At 30.9% G+C, this 19,400-nt stretch overlaps 1 protein-coding gene across 1 annotated transcript; it reads right to left on the bottom strand.

The window, feature by feature from the left end:
* Positions 1-432: 432 nt before the first annotated feature.
* Positions 433-18,872, bottom strand: LOC139513236 (uncharacterized). Its single transcript, XM_071301540.1, has 10 exons — positions 18,421-18,872; positions 16,612-16,818; positions 12,868-13,040; positions 11,647-11,703; positions 9,828-9,949; positions 8,700-8,998; positions 6,922-7,064; positions 6,152-6,246; positions 5,394-5,482; positions 433-3,455 (listed from the first exon to the last, which is right to left on the bottom strand). The coding sequence occupies exons 1-10, from the start codon at positions 18,751-18,753 to the stop codon at positions 3,363-3,365; spliced, it is 1,611 nt and encodes a 536-aa protein (XP_071157641.1). The 5' UTR covers positions 18,754-18,872; the 3' UTR covers positions 433-3,362.
* Between the last annotated feature and the right edge of the window lie 528 nt (positions 18,873-19,400).

Here is a 19,400-nt window from a genome sequence, read left to right as displayed (position 1 = left end):
CGACACAACACTACAATGTAACTGACACACACAGAAACGGACCAAGCATCAGACAAAATCCCACGAGAATAACAAATATAACATCAAAACCAAATACATGAATTTGGGATAGACAAGTACTGTGACACGTCTTATCCCAATGTCAATTTACACTCAAAAATGAGAGAAAACAAACGACGCAACGTTAAATTGTAACACACACAGAAACGAACTATAATATAACAATGGCCATATTCCTGACTTTGTACAGGACATTTTTAAAGGAAAAAATGGTGGGTTGAACCTGGTTTTGTGGCATGCTAAACCTCGCACTTTAATGGCAATGTTAAATATAATATAGAAATGACAACTTAATATTACAGGACTATAATACAAATAAATAGGAAAACGTATTAGACAAAGAAACACATGATTAATGAATAACAAAAAGCATCAGGTTTAAAATTTAATACGCCAAAAACGCGCCTCGTCCACACAAGACTCACCAGTGACGTCCAGATATAAAAGATCGAAAGCGAAAAAAAGTACAAAGTTGTACAGCACTGAAGATCAAAAGTTGAAAAAGGTTGTGTCAAATACGGCTAAGTTTTTATGCTTGGGATAAGAACATCCTTATTATTTAGAACAATTAATGCTATTGCAAACAGTAAATTTTATCAAATGAATATAACAGATATACATAATGAAACTGAAGTATTACCAAACCAGGAAACTTAATGTGCAAGTTTTCACGCCTTTGTACCATGACCGGAAGGGCATAACTTCATAAATTGTATGCATGTTGACTGAAACCATTCACTGAATAACAATGACCTATCACAGGAACTTATTTGAATATGGATGATTGCAACTTCTGATAACTATATCATTCATGCCTTGTTCTTTACCATCTGTATGAGACAAGACAAACAATGTGACATTTGATTTCACTGTAATTAAAATGAGTAACTACCAGGTAACAGTATCCATAAGATAGTCTTCAGTTAAAGAAAGCCTGCTGGGGGTAAATATCTCCTTAAATTAAGAAGTTTATCATGTTTATACCTTACAATTATAAATATCTATCCCATTTTCAAACAAAGAATAAAACCTGGTAAACATAATCCTAGATTGGTACAAGCCACTTAAATTTTTAATATCAAAAACGTAAATATATATTCTAACTATCATTCTTAATGTATATGACCAAAATGAAATATTTTTTGAAAATATAAATATAAATTATTAAAATTATAATGATAATATAATAATGAAATAGCAACAGATATAACCATGATAATAAAATAATAAAATAATCAACACACAAAAATCAATGATGACATATATCAACAAATTCAAATCATTATCTATAAAGTTTTTAAAATTTACATCATGATATAAAATATGAATTAAAGGAATAAAAATTTATATATCTGTATATATGTCCAAAATCATTACTATTTATTCAAATGTTTCTAACCTAAACAATTATATATATACAAATAACCTCTTTCCCAAAAATATGGTTTAGAAAAGGTATCTTCAAAAACTTAACAATATAAAATAATTAACAGATAGAAACACGTATTCCACTATTTACCTGTATTATTCATAAAATTATGCATTTTTATACTTTATTTATGAGGGCAGTTTTTGTTTCATACAAGTATTAGGTATATCAAAATAAAGTCAGTTGTTTGTTAACGGACTTTATGGATGGATAAATAGTTTCTCCTTTATATTCCTAAACAACAATACATTAAACATGGAGAAAGTTTAAACTGGTTCTAAACAAACAAACGAGAATTAACCCTGTAATTTTTAACCTGCCAATCAATTTACATTTTGAGAGTAATTTCTTTGCTCCAATACATATATATACAATCAAAATTGTCTTTGCAACAAAAAAAAGTTTCCTGTAATATTATAATACAGAGATGTAGAATGAACTATACATGTATATGGTACTATAATATTTCCAGAAGTAGATTCACAAAGGGTTCATATTGGCTCTAAAATTCCATACAATTGAACCTCAGTAATAAAATTTACACTGCCCCGCATTCTACTGTAACACTGAACATTAAACAAGAATCTGGTAGTAGTGGGTCTCATTGGGGTCTAAGCGTGACGCAGGATTACCGATTTTTGTAAGCGTGACACGTGAAAGTCAAATTATTGTGCCGTGAAAACAGGAAATGAAGTCTAGCTGAAATATGCTAATTATTAGGACCCCACAATTCTATTGTTTACCAATGTCAACATAATTCGTTATGCAAGAAATGAAAATGAAATGAGATATCTTCAAAAAAATTCTTCCTTACTTTGAAAATGAAATTTTCAGTCATGTTATTCTAATAGCTGCCTTAAAGAATTTCATTGTTGAGACCTGGAAATTGGACAAGACATATGTGAGTTGACATTCTATAATTTATATATTTGAAATCAGTTTCTCACTACATATTTATCCCATGATAAACATTTCAAGCTAAGCTCCATAAACTTCTTACTGAAAATTGTTTTCCTACAGAGCAAAATTGCCTTTAACAAAAACACTACAAATAATTACTTTGATAAAACTGTAGTAATAAGGCTAAATCAATCAAATGTAATGTTAGTTCCATAAATTCTAATAACTAACTCGCGTCAGAGATTTTTACTGATAATTTTCTTTATCATTTTCCCCACCACTTTGAATCAGTCAAAATGATGTGTTATCTTAGAAACATTTTACTTTATTTAAAAACAAAAATAAATAGACAATGTGTTCATAGGATACAAACAATGCCTCACTTGCATATAAATTTATAAAAGGGACATAACTCAAAAACCATGAAACTTCCCAAATTCAACGTGATCTATGTTTTGTAGTAACACCGGTAAGCATTGTGTATAAGTTTCTTAACATTTGCTGAGGCAAACAAAACGGATGGACTGACAGTCAATGGGTAACACTTCATGCCAACTTTAAGCCAAGGGGGGCATAAAAATTAAAAGTTTTCACCAGCTCTCCTAAAACTAAAATAATAAGATATTTCAAACTGCTGAGTGATAAAATATCATTATGGTTATCTTGCCCAGCAACTTATTAAGTTATTGATTCCTCTAAAACTGGTATCAGGACATCAATTAAAAATATTTTAACTCGGCTTCCATTACAGTAACCGCTCATTTTGTGATCATAATCCTAAAAACACAATGTGTTGCAATTCATAGTTTTAACAGAGGAAGTAGGTGTCTGAATGATCAGAAAAGTTCAAACACAATACAACTCATCAATGTCAAGCTTCTCACCAAATTTGAGGCTAATATGTTCAGTACTATCTTACTCCTTGAATAGGGGTAAATAATAAATTAAAAGGTTAAACTTAAACTAATACACTTTAACATAAGATGTCCATATTGTAATCATCTTGATCTAACATTTTCTTCTTAAGTATACAGTCATAAACAAACATCTCTCCTAAAATTGGCACCTTAAATAAATAAAAAATAAAAATAAATAAAAGACCTCCAAATTCTTCTACTAAATATCATGAATATAGATTATAGGTTTTGTTTGATCTTGTTAATCATCTTAATTTATTGTAAAAGAGTTATTTTTTTGTGTATTTATATTTTTAACCTTTATTGTTTAGTCCATTTTGGGTAATATACTTTTGGCATGGCTCATCATTTATACATCCAGCCATAGTGTTTTTGTGCTATGGTCATTTTTGTATTATTGTCTTTCATTTTTGCTTATGGGAACTACTTATCTTTAGAGTGTTGATATGCCATTTTGTTATTCTTTATTCTATTAGTTTCTGTTTTTATAGGAATTTAAAAATTATAACACACTGTTGACTGCTGTTACCCAAATTTTGAAATTTTTACTTCATATGTCTTGTTTGGTTTGCACACATATAATGAAATTCTGTGTGACCATGACTATAAGTGAGAGGTTTAGCTAGCTATAAAACCAAGTTTAATCCACCATTTTCTACTTTGGAAATGCCTGTACCAATTTAGGGAAATGACAGTTTTTTCCCATTTCTTTGATGTATTTGAGCTTTGAATTTGCCATTTGATAAAAGACTTCCTGTTTCTAATTTTCCTTGGGGTCTATAATTTTTGTTATTTTACTTTCTTCTAAATACAGGCTTTGGCTAAATAAATCTATAAATTGGAGATGGAAGATCAGAAGAAATTTTTCAATTCTAAATACTATGCCTATCAAGTTGATGCAAAAATACTGTGTGTTAGAAAGTTTTTGGTATAGCTTGCATTATACGATGTACAGCATTCACAATTTCACCTAAAATGGCCAGCTGAGCTGAAAAAGACTTATTTTCTATGCATTCATCATATGATACTAAGATACATTCTGATAATGACTGTCGAATCTCAATTTTGAATTAAGCTAGAAAGAACGTCAATCTTTGTGCATTGGAAAGCTACTTTTGTCTTCTATATCAAATGTAAACTCTTACATATTTTGCAAACATCTAATTGAAAGTTTGACTGCAATTTTTGATAAAAAGAGAGCTTAATGTAATTCTCTAAATAGTTCTTTAGATTATATCCTTCAGTTGAATTGTCAGTCAGTTATAAATATTCCAATATTTTTTCAATTTTGTCTTATAAACATCTTTAGGCCTTCAAACTTTAAAACTGTCAATTTAATCTTGATCTGAGATTTTGTACTTAATAAATAACCTTACTCAGAAAGATAATTTTATACAAATATGCTGATATGGGTCAAGAATCTTATGTAGTATCTTATGAAGGAAAGATGTTGTTCATACTTAATTTAACCTAAAATTATGTGTAAACTAGACATTTTTAGTCAATACTTAAATTTTGATTTATGGTGAAAAATGCAGTGTACTGCAAACAAGAAGTAGGTGTCTGAAATATCTGAACACAACTTATCATTGTCAATCTGATGACCAAATATAAAGTTATTCTGTTCTGCAGTACCTGAGAAAAGCATGAAAAAAACCTCTTACATGAACAGATAGATTGACAAAGTGATTGTAATGTTGCCTGTACTCTTACATTGCTGCTATACAACCGTTAGAATATTGGTTTTCTGCCCAAAATGAATTGACCATTCTATTCGTTTAATCAATAAAGTAGCTAGTATAAAACTCAAAATGAACAAAAATTATATCAGCAAAAAAATATGAAGATCCAAGTGGAACACAAGAAGCAATAAGATCATAAAACCTGACAGAATAATACATAAGACAAAAGCATTATGTAAAATATCTATTACTTCTTAATTTAAAAAAATCTGAAATATTTTAAGCCTGCTTTCATTAAGTGCTTGCTTTTTGTAAGTATTATGTATACCATTGAAAAACTTTATTTCATTCTTATGTAATTAAATTTATAACCAAATACCTACAGAATAGATTAAAATGACCTACATTTTTCTTATTTGCTTGTGCACATTTACTTGAACCATTAGAGTATTCATCTAGACTTGCTATCAAAAAACTAAATGAAGCAGCAGTACCTAAAAATAGATAAAAAAAAAAACATAATTGTAATGACATAAATATAGTACAGTTTACCAAAAATACCAAAATATACACTAATGTGGATCAAGGATTTTAAAAAAGGGAGGACCAGAGACCCCCAAAATAGACAAAATTTGTCGCTGAAATGGTAAAAAGTCTGGATTAAGCATAAATAAAGCTCCAACAGGGGGTTGGACACGACCAGGGCAACTCCCTAAATCAGCCTCTGATACATACAAATCAACAAACAAAGCATCTATATCACTTTTCAGTTAAAAATAAATTATGGTATAGCTTTCATATCCCAGGTATATTTAATTTATATGATAATTAACTTTTTAAACTAGAATTTTCCAATCTCTCATGATACCATTGATATTTGATGGTAAAAATATCTTCATACCACACACTCCATTTATAATTATAATCTTAAGGAACTGCCTAAATTGTTCACCATTTGATCAGTCTGAAGAAACAAATTCAAACTACCTTGAAATAAGTTTTAGCCCACTAGTTTTATGAAAGAGAAGTTATCTTTCACTTGAGTTACTGTAACAAGAAGTTGCAAAGTATGCCACTACTAGTTTTTCAGACTTTGTACTTTTTAATGAAAACAGCCTCTAAGAAAGATGTGATTACAATGTCAATGTGACATTACAATTTACCTTTCTTGGCACCATGTTTCTCAACTAATTGATACATTTCTGCTTGTGTATGTTGAAAGATGCCTGAAAATGTGATCTGTTGACCTTTAAATACTCTGTAAATAAAATAACTTATTCATTACATTGCTGACCAACTCTGATATTTTGCTTTATTTTGATAATTTCAAAATACCTATATATACTGGTATGGACAACCAATTTACTCTTAAACAGCATACTAATTTCAGAGAAAAAAAAATAGAATACAGGTATAATCAAAGATATTGAAGTATATAGTGTTTTCTAAAATGACATTTAAATTTAAATCAGGCATTAAAAGAAATATGACATAGAATTAAATGTTGGTTGTTATGACCTTAATTTGATGCAAATTTAGCAATATCAACAAACATGCTCATCTATATACAAGTTTGTAAAATCTAAATATGTCATTAAGTGACCTAGTTTTGATAGCTGCCATTAACCTCATTTAGCCATATCACCATCTTAATTTCATTACTGTAGATTACTTACTCTCTAATTATCTATTGTCCAACAGGTAAACAATAACTAAACATCATACCATTATATGATCCCAAAAATATTTTGCGATTGTATAAAAACAAATCATGATTTTATGGATGTTCTTCAACTGAGAATGAAATTTTGATGCTAACACAGTAACACTTTTGGGAGCAATCTAAAATTGTCTTCCCTGTTTACTTAATTTTATAATTGTTCTATCCTTATAATAAGGCAAGGAAATATGTACAATCCAATTGTATCCTTACTTTGTAGTCTTAGCAGACAATGCAAGAAATCCTTTTTCAGCAAGCTTTGTTTCATCACAGATATCATCTGGTGGCTGGTTATCATCACTAGAAGCTTTGTTAGATGATGTCCCTCCTTTACTTGTTCCTTTACCTGTTGGTGCCTAAAATAATCTTAAATATTAACATAAACTGTTATCACAGAGATGTGTCTTGCCTTTTTGTAATTTTGATTTATATGCAAATGTTGAAATCCAAATAGCAATACTATAACATCTTACACAAGTTATGCAAATATTCAAAGTCAATGAACCATGACTGAGTTATATGGATAAACAATCTCCATATAAATGAAATGTGCCAATGCTAATACAACTGCATACCAAATACCATTGACTTATTATAAGTCATTCCCAAATCTAAATACAAACATTAACTTGTAACTATGTAAAAGTTTCAACGTCAATGAACCATGAAGAGGGGGTGAAGCTATATAATCTCCATGGAAACAATACTTGCAAATGCCAATAAATTTGCATACAAAATATCATTGACTTAACATAAGCAGTTCATCTTAAACTGATCTAATCCCAAACTAATACATGTATACTAAGATAAGTTTTAAAGTCATTAGACTGTGACCGAGGGGCAAGGCCAAATATTCTCCATGGAAATGACATGTGCCAAAGCTTATACAACTGAATACCAATTAACATTGGCCTACCACTAATGGTTCCCCTTGAACTGACCTAATCACAAACTAATACATGATAACTTAGAAAAATTTTCAAAGTCAATAGACCATGACTAAGGGGGCAGAGCTAAATTATATCCATGGTAATGAGATACTGGTGTGCCAATGATTATACAATTGCATACCAAACATCATTGACCTACCACTTGTGGTTTCCCATAAACTGACCTAATCACAAACTAATACATATAAAATAAGCAAAAGTTTCGAAGTCAATAGACCATGACTGAGGGGGCAGGGCCAAATAATCTTCATGGAAATGAGATGTGCCAATGCTTATACAACTGCATACCAAATATGATTGACCTACCACATGCTGTTCACCATAAACTAGACCTAATCACAAACTAATACATTGTTGACGCCGTCGCTGCCATTGCCGCCGGAAACAGCATACCTATGTCTCGCTTTTTGACTCCGTCAAGGCGAGACAAAAAATGTGCATGTACATATTATCTTGCTAAGTAACATACCTTTATTTGGTATCTAAAGTATCAGAAAAGAGGAAGTAGGTGTCTGACAGATCTAAAAAGCACTTCCATGTACAATTAAGTCATCACTGCTAAACTGAAGACAAAGTAGGAAGTCAATATGGCAAAATATTGAAAAGTGCAAACAGAAAGTAGGTGTCTGAATACAACTCATCACTGTCAAGTTGATGACCAAATATAAAGTTATATACCTGAGTAAAGGGTAAAAAAACCTATATTTTGAGCATGAACAGACAGAGGGACAAAGTGAATGTTATTATAAATGTAGCCTGCACTTTAAGATTGTGGGCAAACACCTATTAGAATATTGGTTTTCTTATTTGTTTAAATAATAATACTTACATTTATATTTTTTTGATAAACTATATTTCATATTAATCATGTCTCCACTGTTACAATAAATACTTTTTACTGAACTGAAAGACTGACTTACAGAGCTCTACAGTAGTGTTTTTTCTTCATTGCTTCTACCACAGTGAGCAATTATTACAATAAACATAAGAAACATCTAATAATTGAAGATTTTTTTATCTAGAAAATACTTATTAACTCACTTTATACTTAAAGTCTCCTTTTGAATCCTTGTAATGCACAATGTAAGCTGGGATGATATGATGGCAGTTGAAAACAACCAATTCTTTCTTATCTGGTGACATATGGGAGTCATATCCTTTTTTCATTTCTGCTCCATGGATCAGATTTGTACAATGGAACACTTTCCCTGGCAGAACTTGACAAAGAAGGAGCTGACTAGCTCCTGATATATATCCCATGGAGTATGAGGGGTATTCACTGAAGTAAACACCTTTACCATACCAGCCAGTATCTGTACGATGTGTAAATCCTTTTTCACCTACAAAAAACATTTCCCAAACTCAGTCAGAAGAAGACAGAGATGATTCTAGTAAACTGATATAAGGTAAAACAAAATTTTTCTTGAAAAAAAAAAACAATTGACAGACATTTTAAAAATAACTGATAATGTCACATTTTTAACTACTTTCTTAAATAATGAAGCATTTAAGCAAGACAAAAAATACAACATCTACTGTGTATTTTTACTTGAATTGTAATAACCTATGTAGGAGGGTAGTAGCGATAATTGATTTTAGATTTTTTTGTTAAAATATTAATTTCTGTTAAAGTTCTGAAACAGTTTCCAAGAATGTACCCATTGCATCCATTATTGAGTTGTTTTTTGTTTTGCAGTAATGAGAATGATGTTATATTTAATATTGTCACCAGAATCTCATCCATGTGTTTGATTTTATTGTTATCCCATTGTTTTCATCTTGAATTATTGCCAATTGTCATATCAAATGTTCAAAAAATGCCCTTTTGGACTATTATTTGGAACAAATATTCTTTTTCTTCCTTCTTTCAGTTTTCAAGCTAAAATTAGCTAAAAACTAAAGGCACATGGTTTTTCAGTTGAAAAGTAAAGTAATACTTAGTCGCCCAACCAAACAAGTAACGGTCTGAGATCCATTCTATATTTAAAATCAGACAAAATCACCATTTTTTCCTTTGAAATTATAATCTGGCTTATGAGTTTATAATTCTATGGTTTTTCCTTCAAATCTTTGCTTACAACTATTCATGAGATTTATCTAAACATCAAGATAGTTTGAAATTAATGAATTTATAAGAATATTGTGTCAAACTTATAATAAAGATATTACCTGGTACTTTAAAATTATTTTCAACAATAGGTTTGATATTTTTCTGTTCAGTTCCATGAAATGCCAGCACTGGAAAAGATAACTCTTCTCCTCTTTGTTTCTTCAAATCATCCATTGATTCACTGAAATTGTAGGGAAAATGAGTTTCCAAATATATTTTTTCTTTCAAAGAACATGTATATTGGTAATTGTGAATTAAGAAATTACTGGGGGAAAAAAGAAAGAAAATTTGTACTGAATGGAAACTGTGTGGGCCAAAATATTATCTTAGTGATCAAATAATTTGACATAGTTTGTCAAAAACAGTTATCTCGTAAAAAGGTAAAATGGGTAAAAATTGTTATTTAGCCCAAAAATAACTCCGGAAAAATTCTATTGACGATCTTATTCAGATTTTAATTTTCTTAAACATACTTTTCATTTGAATTTTATTCATCTAGGGCATGCTTTGTTTTTAAAACTTTTTCAGATACACAGGTTTGTCTGTTACTAAACTCAGAGTAAATTTTCAGGTAAAAGCACAGCCATTTCAGCCATCAAAAGTCAGTAGAAATACCCTGCAGAAAAAATTGCAATGGGATATCCTTTTTAGGCATAGATGCATATTTCCTGACATATCATAGTTAAAGTCTCATAATACTGAACATCCAATTCAGATTTTTGCTATAAAGGAAATGGTGCTCCCTTTCATTATTCCAAATAACAATATAAGTTTGAAGTAAACTGAACTAGGCATACCAAAGTAAGTCACTAAGTGGCCTACACATCTAACAAAAATCACATTCAATCAATGTAGAAGCACATTACCATGATGATGAAAGACTGCAGAAAAAAACACAACACAATAAATTTTTATGTGACCTATAATTTATGACCATCTTTGCTAGAAAGGCATCCTTCCACCATGTAAAGCAATGGTTCTATAAAGTCAAATCAATATCAGAAACTAGACACATGCAAAATTTGACATATCTTCTTTACTGAAATCAGAGTGATCTTAATTTGGTATAAAGATGAAACCAAGAAAAAAGACAAATGAAGAGTGAAATAGAAAGATAAGACAAACAATCATTATACAGAAAGTCCTGCATCCATTAGACATTTTATTGGATCCTCAAGAGATCTTTACAATCCTGCATCCATTAGACATTTTATTGGATCCTCAAGAGATCTTCACAATCCTGCATCCATTAGACATTATATTGGATCCTTAAGAGATCTTCACAAATAAAATGTAATACCAGACCGTCTCCAAGTGACACCTGGACTTAAAAGTATCATAACTGCATGAGCATTGCTTGTGAATGTCCATGAAAGCATGTGTTTTGAGGTTACACTAATAGTCCTCCTTAACTTTGTTAAGATCAACTGTTACATTAAATGTCATGTGCAGTAATCCAAAAGATACATTGATTGATTGATTGGTGTTTAACTCTACTTTGTTTACAAATTTTTGAATTATTTTAAATACTAAGGCTTTTCTACCTCAGGCATGGATTACCTTAGCTGTATTTGGCAAAACTTTTAGGAATTTTGGTCCTCAATGCTCTTCAACTTTGTACTTTATTTGGCCTTTTTTACTCTTTTTGATTCGAGCGTCTCTGATGAGTCTTTTGTAGACGAAAAGCGCATCTGGCGTATATACTAAATTTAGTCCTGGTATCTATGATGAGTTTTTTTTAAACACTGTTGGGCTATTTTGAGGAAGTCATTTTTTATTGGTGGAAAAAGCAGGAGGTCCCAGAGAGAACCACTGCCCTTCGGTTTAAAAGATACATATCTTATTTAAATGTATTCAGGTGGAATGACACTGACTTACTGGAACTGTTTAACAAGTGGTGGATTGACAGCATACTGTACTTTAGTAACTGTGTAACTGAAAGTGTCAAACACATATTAGTTATAATGATAAATAACACAGTAAAATCACATTTCTGTAGTTATCACTTCAACAGTAGAATAAAATATTATTAAACAAATTGAGAAAACAGAATTTTTAAGCTGACCTGCTTTATTATTTTCCAAACGAAATTACTACATTGCATTTTTTTCTGGTTTATTTATAGCTTTACATAAATTATTTTGGTATGTAAATAATATCTATATACCTCAAGATTCTGTTTGTGAGGAACCATATAGTAAAGATAATTTTACACACAAGTTTGATTTTAAAATGGTTAATAACAGATAATTATGCATTCTTAATTCAGATTTTGGAGAAAGAAGAAAATGTGACATAACTTTAGCTGTGTCCAAAAAAATGGACAACTGGTATTTTCTCTTAAACTGTTGACAATAACAGCAAACTCTGTTATGATTTTATCCACCAATGTTTTTTTTACCTTAATTGATTTAAGGAATCATGACTGTAATATTTTTTGTGTCTATGAAGAAATAACATAAAAAATCTGGTGCACACTAAATAACTCCCCTAGCATATTATTTTAAAGTGTGCACCACATTTTTTATGTTATTTCGAATAGACAATTTTAGTTTCTTGTGTACAATTTGGAAATTAGTATGGCGTTCATTATCACTGAACTAGTATATATTGTTTAGGGGCCAGCTGAAGGACGCCTCCGGGTGCGGGAATTTCTCGCTACATTGAAGACCTGTTGGTGACCTTCTGCTGTTGTTTTTTTCTATGGTCGGGGTTGTTGTCTCTTTGGCACATTCCCCATTTCCATTCTCAATTTTATTAGATATAATATTACAGTTATTTCTTATAATTTAATTCTAAATTCCATTTTAAACCAGAGTAAACCATGAAAAAACGTCGATGACGTCACGATCACATGATTAGAAATGTCTATGACCTGATAAACAAAACAACGTCAGCCAATCAGAAGACTTGTTACATCCAAAATTAAATTATTCTGCTATAGTGAGTAACTAATTAGAATGCTTATTTTTGCATTGTATTTATATATAATATTTTATAACTGCTTTCAATTAAAAAAACAAGAAAATACAGAAGTTTCTTGTGAGATGGTGTATGATGTATCCTGTTAGTCATTTTTTAACATATATATATCATTACTTATTTCCACTGCCACTGATCAGCCTATAAAACTGTGACTCTGCTAGTCTGAAGTGGGTTTGTGCAGCTGATCCTTCTTTATATGATCTCTCGGGAAACAAATCAAAGTACACAACCTTGTTTCCTTCCATTGCTTCTTTTTCTCCCTCCATCAATAAAGCACCCCCTGCAACCTATTAAATCAAAAACATGATATAAGGGACTAAAACTGATAACCTATCATTTTACCATACTCCTTTTCTCAACACTGCACAATTGTAAATTCTGAACTTATTGCATATATAATATGTTTGCAAACTAAAATGACAATGTAAATTGTTCACTTCAGTTTCACTCTTATTTACATGCTAATCTCAAAAGTTTTATGTTTTCCCTTAAATTTTGTTGTGTCTGTAGGAAATTTTTTGGTTAAATTGTAAATTTTAATACACCAAAAATACTGTTAATAAAGTTTTAGTGCTACTTTTACAGTCATTGTAATAATACCAATTGTTTTGTTCTAAACCAAAGTCTTGTGAGCACTATAGAGTTAAGTTTTGCTTTCATTTTTCCTTGAGTACATGTACATTTGTACTTTAAAAGGAACATATTTTTTGGCATTGCTTTAACCTAAGAAACATATATATTTTAAATAATTTAAGCAATGTTTTGAAATGAGTTATCTTCCTTTGAACATGCACCATCTTATGCAACTTGTATATTTTTGTTATTAAAATAGTTTTCTAGACATGTATGGCAACATATTTACATTAATTTGTAAATTGCATTGGCGGATCCAGGAGAGGGGGGGGGGGGGGGGGGGTTTCGACGGGTTGGAACCCCCCAGGGGCGGATCCAGCCGTTTTAAAAAGAGGGGGTTCCCAACCCAGAGTAAAGGGGGGGTTCCAGCTATATGCTCCCATTCAAATGCATTGATCGGCCAAAAAAAAGGGGGGTTCCCCCTCTGGATCCGCGCCTGCCCCCCCTTTTCTTTGAACGATTAATGCATTTGAATGAGAGCATATAGTTGGAACCCCCCCCTATACTCTGGATTGGGAACCCCCCTTTTTAAAATGGCTGGATCCGCCCCTAAATTGAATGTCTTTTTGGCATCAAATTGGTGAATAAATACACTCACTTAACTAATTTTTTTGGGCCATTAACAAACTGATATTTTTCAGTTTCTGGTTGTCCGTAGATATTTTGGTCGCAATTGGCGACAAGTTGTGTCTGACTGAGAAAAGTCACTTATAACCAACATGAATGGATGCTGGAAACTGTTTTATTTTCTTCATTATGTTAGGCCACACCAATTTGATTCCTTGTTCGACGGACCCGCCCGCACCTATTTTTTTTCAAAACAGAATTTTAATTTTTTTTTTATATTCCCGCTTCCCGCATCCGGAAATGTAATCATGTCCATTTCCCGCACTATTTTTTTGTGTAAATATTATAAAAAGATATCAACATTTGTTTTTAAAATCACAGTCTAACCTGTATAATTATAACGATTTTAAACATAAAAGCGCCCCACCACAAAGTGTAAATATCTGTGAGAATATTTGTTTCAGTATGAAACCTATTTATTCAATGTGAGAGTGCTCCGAAATAAATTTATAAAAGCGGGAATACCTGTAAAGAACAAAAAATTGGTTTCTTTCCCCCTTACTTATATTCCCTATAAAAAGATGTTCGTTGTTAGAATAAAGTATAAAAAACTTCTGAAGGATTTGCCTTCAACTGCAATTATATTGTATGCTGGCGAAACAAAACTATCCATAGCCGCAGCATGTGTATGCACCTGTCCTGATTGATTCAGGGGCCTGTCGTTCATCAGTTATCGTTTGTTGATGTTGTTCATTGGTATTTTCCCATTTGGATATATAAATTAGATCGTTGGTTTTCCTGTTTGAATTGTGTACGCTAATAATTTTGGGGTCTTTATAGCTTGCTGTTTGGTCTATCAAAGCCCTGTGTAAAAGGCCGTACTTTGACCTGTGTTTGTTATTATCAGGTCGAGAACAACCCTCCCTCAGACAAGGGGTCATTTTACTGATGTAGAGAAGAAAATATAGAAATACCAAGGATTTGTATAGTTCTTCTATACAAAACCTTTGTAAACTTAGAATTTTGTACTCAAAAAGAGGATAGTTACATCATATTTTAAACAACTTTTTCTAAAAGAGGGGTCCACTTACATGACTTATTTTGAATAATATTAAACTGTTAAAGTAAATCTGAGACTACTGTTATAGTAGTCTCAGAGTAAATGTGTTAATTTAACATGGATAAAGTCCAGGAATATTACAAAATTCTTGGACATGTTTTGACCATTTAATACCAGATAGATATATAGTTATTTGAGAAAATATAAGCCCTTTTGTTCAAACAAATATATTATAACTTATATTGATCCCTCATAAAACATGTAAAAGGGATATTTATAACATTAAGGGGTTGCCCCCAAACTGATTATGACTTGGATGTAGAATTGTCTCATTGTCAGTAACACATACATAGACCAGATTTAATTATTTCTTGGTGAACAGGGAAAAAAATACTTCAGAAATTAAAGAAATGTCAAAGTACAAGTGATAAATCAAGTTTTAATATTGTCAAAACCTACTATTTTATGTTTACAAAAAAAATTATAATCGTTCACCTTTACTTTTCAAGCTTCACCTCAAAAATTTGCAAATTAAATATTTTTTTATTAAAATTTTCAAATCGCTCGCTCGCCCCAAATTTTTGAGTCCAAAAATCCGTAGAACAAGAAATTAAATTGGTGTGGCCTTAGAAGGAGTTTTAAGCAATTTTGAACATGACAAAGGCAATATTAGGTTCAACATTGGTAATTGTTATAGGAAAACATTAATAGTATACAAGAATGTGTCAGAAGTCCACTATCATTTTCTAGGTTCAATGAACCATGACATTGGGGTCAAATCTCTAATGTGGCATTAAAATTAGAAAGATTATACCATAGAGAACATGTGTACTACTACTAAGTTTCAAGTTGATTGGACTTCAACTTCATCAAAAAACCTACCTTGATCAAAAACTATAACCTGAAGCAGGACAAACAAATGGATGGACATAAAAACATAATGACCCAAGGTGGGGCAAAACAAAAAGGGAAATGTGTTATTATCAAAATGAACACTGAAAACTTTGATAAAAATTATCCAGGTCTGAGGCACAAACTCCAGCTGAAAATGTTCAAATCTACCGTAGTGACTTGACAACTCAGTTACATGTACTATACAGTGTATACACCAGAAGTGACTGTGTAAACTGAGTGTTGCTTATTATGTCATTTGTTTAATATTAAGTCCTTTAAACTATATACATTTGTAAATTTTAAAGCAGTGTAATGAAAACTAATTTTTTTTATCTTTGGAGAAAAATTAATGAAGGAAACTAGTAGCAGCTAATTATCTCCCCTACATTTCATAAAATAGTATCTACAAACTATATACTTAAATATTTGACATTGGAAATGACAATATGTTAACTGTTTGCTTTTCATTTCCCTTATTTTTTGAAAAGTACAGAGAAACATATGTCTTGGAATTCAGTTTAAAAAACACTGTCTTATAATAAATTCATTTTAATAAAATTTCCCCAAAAAAAGATTTTTAACAGGATTATTTGGAATTACCTTTTTGTGGCAAAGCATCAATATTTGTAAACTTTTAATATCAAAACAGCATGAAGCTTATTTTTCAGTGAAAGTCAGGTTGATGTAAAATTTTCGCTTTATACCTCCTTCTGTAACCTATTTAATTCTTCATCTTTCTTCTTTACTTCATTTTTTGTTGCTTGTAATTCTTCCTCTAGCTGTTTCTTTGCTGCCATGGCCTTCTTAATCAGTTCTTTTCTTTCTTCCTCTGACATCTGTGAATAGTTTTTCACAAGGGAAACCCCTCTCTTTAAGATGTCAACATCCTTCACTTTTTTCTTTGGTGATTTCTAAAAAGAATAAAATCAACAAATATTGGTCCAAATGTCTATTAATGCACATGTCTATTGGTCCAAAGGTTCTGTTGTCCAATGTTAAATTTCTTCTATGTTTTAATATTTGCAACTTAGTATTTGAAAAAATGCATTAATACCTAAAATACTTCTGACATTTATTTTGAGATAAATGTTATAGAAATCTGATAAAACTGTTAATGCAGATCGAAGCACATATAATATACATGTTCATGTATCATTGTAATCAAATTATGTTAACTTCCAAAAGGCTATCATTGATTAGCCCTGTTTTTAAATCTTAGAGATATTGGGGATGTATCATGTAAACAATTGATATAAATATTATTTCATTGAAGTCTGAGGCGCTAACAATGTCAGACAAATGGATATAGATACATTGTAGATCAACATCAACATTTCATTTTCATATGGATCAACTTAATGCATTTCCTAAATATTCCTTTCAAAGTTTACTGCTGAAAAATATGGATATCTGACTGTTCTACTATTAATATATATTTACTCGATAACTTTTATTACAAAAAGAGAATAACCTTATGTAATAACAAAACAGTTAAATTAATTTAGAATGGAATAGACCTTTAAAAAATATAAATCACTCTATTTGGGAATCTGCCTCACTTGAACTATTGATGTTGTGATACAAAAATCAATTTTTCTTTGAGCTTCAAAATTTACAATTGTGACATCAAAATTTTATAGGAACTTTTGTAAAATCAAGTAATGGCAAAAAAATAGCTATAAAAGTGTTTTTACCTTGATAACCAAATTTTACTTGGGGAACCATTTTAACTGAATCTTTAACAGTTTTAATTTACTGTTGAAATAGCAACACAAAAAAGCTGTAACAGTTGTTTAGAAGCAATCTATATCCATTAAAGGTAGTATAATACTGGACAAGGTTGTAGCTATACATGTATTGAAGGCCAACAACAACAGCTTTATAAAAATAGGAGTTGCTGTATGGATGTCATGGATGTAAGCAATTATCATGATTATAGGCAACAAATGTCCTTCAAAAATGAAAAAAAAAGAAACATACCATATAGTTGGCTATTTTAAAAGGCCTTGACATAAAAAATATGAAACAATTTAAATGAGATTTAACTAATAGCCTAATTTAAAACAAAACAATAATGAAAAACAGACATGAATCAATGACAACCATGTAAGTTAACTACATTAACTACAGACCCATTGGTGGTCTTTGGCTGGTATCTGTCCTTTGGTCAAGTTGTTATCTCTTTGACATATTCCCCATTTCCATTCTCAATTTTATCTTGTAGCCTGCTTGTTTTGGAAAGATGTATGTAAAAGTGAATGTGACCCAGCAAAAATATTTTCCTATGTAATTAAAGATAATTTTTTTTTAATAGTGATTTCAATCCTAACCAAAAACATGAATGATAGCATAGGCGGATCAAGGGGAGGCCCTGGCCCCCCCTTTCGTGGGGAAAATTTGGTTGATTATATAGGGAATCATTGAAGCATGACTGAAGCGGGCCCCCCTTAGGAAAAGTTCTGGATCCGCCACTGGATAGTACTTGTTTTCATATATCTAAATGGTAGTTTAACCTTTTTATCATCAGTATCATCATCTGACACTGGATCAGTGTCATTACCACTGTCTGTCATGTCTGTGGATGTCACTGCTGTTGGGTGAGAGAACTCAGCAAAATGTAACAGATTTTTTCTGTAACAATTGGCTCCATATTTGCAAACTGGAAGTGGAGTACTGTCAGCTAATGGTAAGGCATCTTTCTGTTTTGATGAGGATGATTTATTATCATCGTCTGCATGAGAAAATTCTTTGAAGTGCTGTGGATTTTTTCGGTAACATCTCGACCCATATGGACAGACTGGTAAAACAGTTGCTTTGGCTTTCTTTTTTGGACTTGGGCCATCCATATTTTCTTCAAAAGCATTCAGATTTAGACAGGGACTGAAGAAAACAAGCCAATAAAGAAACTTGCTGACTGCTGGGTTTGTACATGTATTTATTGTAAACAACGGGAAATTACTCTGTTATGAAATACTAATAATTTGAGTAGGTACGGACCAGACCTGAATATCCGTTTGCAGTAGATTTTTTTCAAGTATCTCTCTGCATTATATATATATAATTATTTTAGCGGCAATAAGTGAAATTAGGCATTAAGCTTAAATCCTAGGCAATAAGCTAACGCCTAGGCATTAAGTTATTGCCTGAAATTTTCAGGCATTAAGCTTATTTCCTGAAATTTGATGATGATTATTCATCATCCTATTGCCGAACATAATTTTAGGCAATAAGTAAACTCTGAAATTCATCCATATTTGGTGATTTATTCTTGATATATAAAAGTCGTTTCTTAATTATATTTCTAATATTACATGTATAAATATACATTCATTTGACAGATCTTCAAAAGTAAGTTTAATTAGTAATTTTAACAGTTAAAAAAAAAACAGAATTAACTCATATTTTTTTCATGTTTTTGTGGTATAACAAAATATTAAAAAGATTTAAAATAAAAAAAAAAAGAGATAGTATCCAATAAAAAAGGGGGCAATTC

The sequence above is a fragment of the Mytilus edulis genome, chromosome 2, assembly GCF_963676685.1.
Source record: "Mytilus edulis chromosome 2, xbMytEdul2.2, whole genome shotgun sequence".
Lineage (NCBI taxonomy): Eukaryota > Metazoa > Mollusca > Bivalvia > Mytilida > Mytilidae > Mytilus > Mytilus edulis.
This window is presented reverse-complemented; position numbering and strand designations above follow the sequence as displayed.

Bases quoted from the DNA above. Each gene is read 5' to 3' on its own strand.
- LOC139513236 (XM_071301540.1), bottom strand. From the start codon at position 18,753: ATGGATGGCCCAAGTCCAAAAAAGAAAGCCAAAGCAACTGTTTTACCA. The intron at 11,704-12,867 runs GTAATGATATAT...TGACACTTTCAG, and splicing joins ATCAGTGGCAGTGGAAATAA to TTACACAGTTACTAAAGTAC. The intron at 8,999-9,827 runs GTAATATCTTTA...TGTTTTTTGTAG, and splicing joins AAATAATTTTAAAGTACCAG to GTGAAAAAGGATTTACACAT.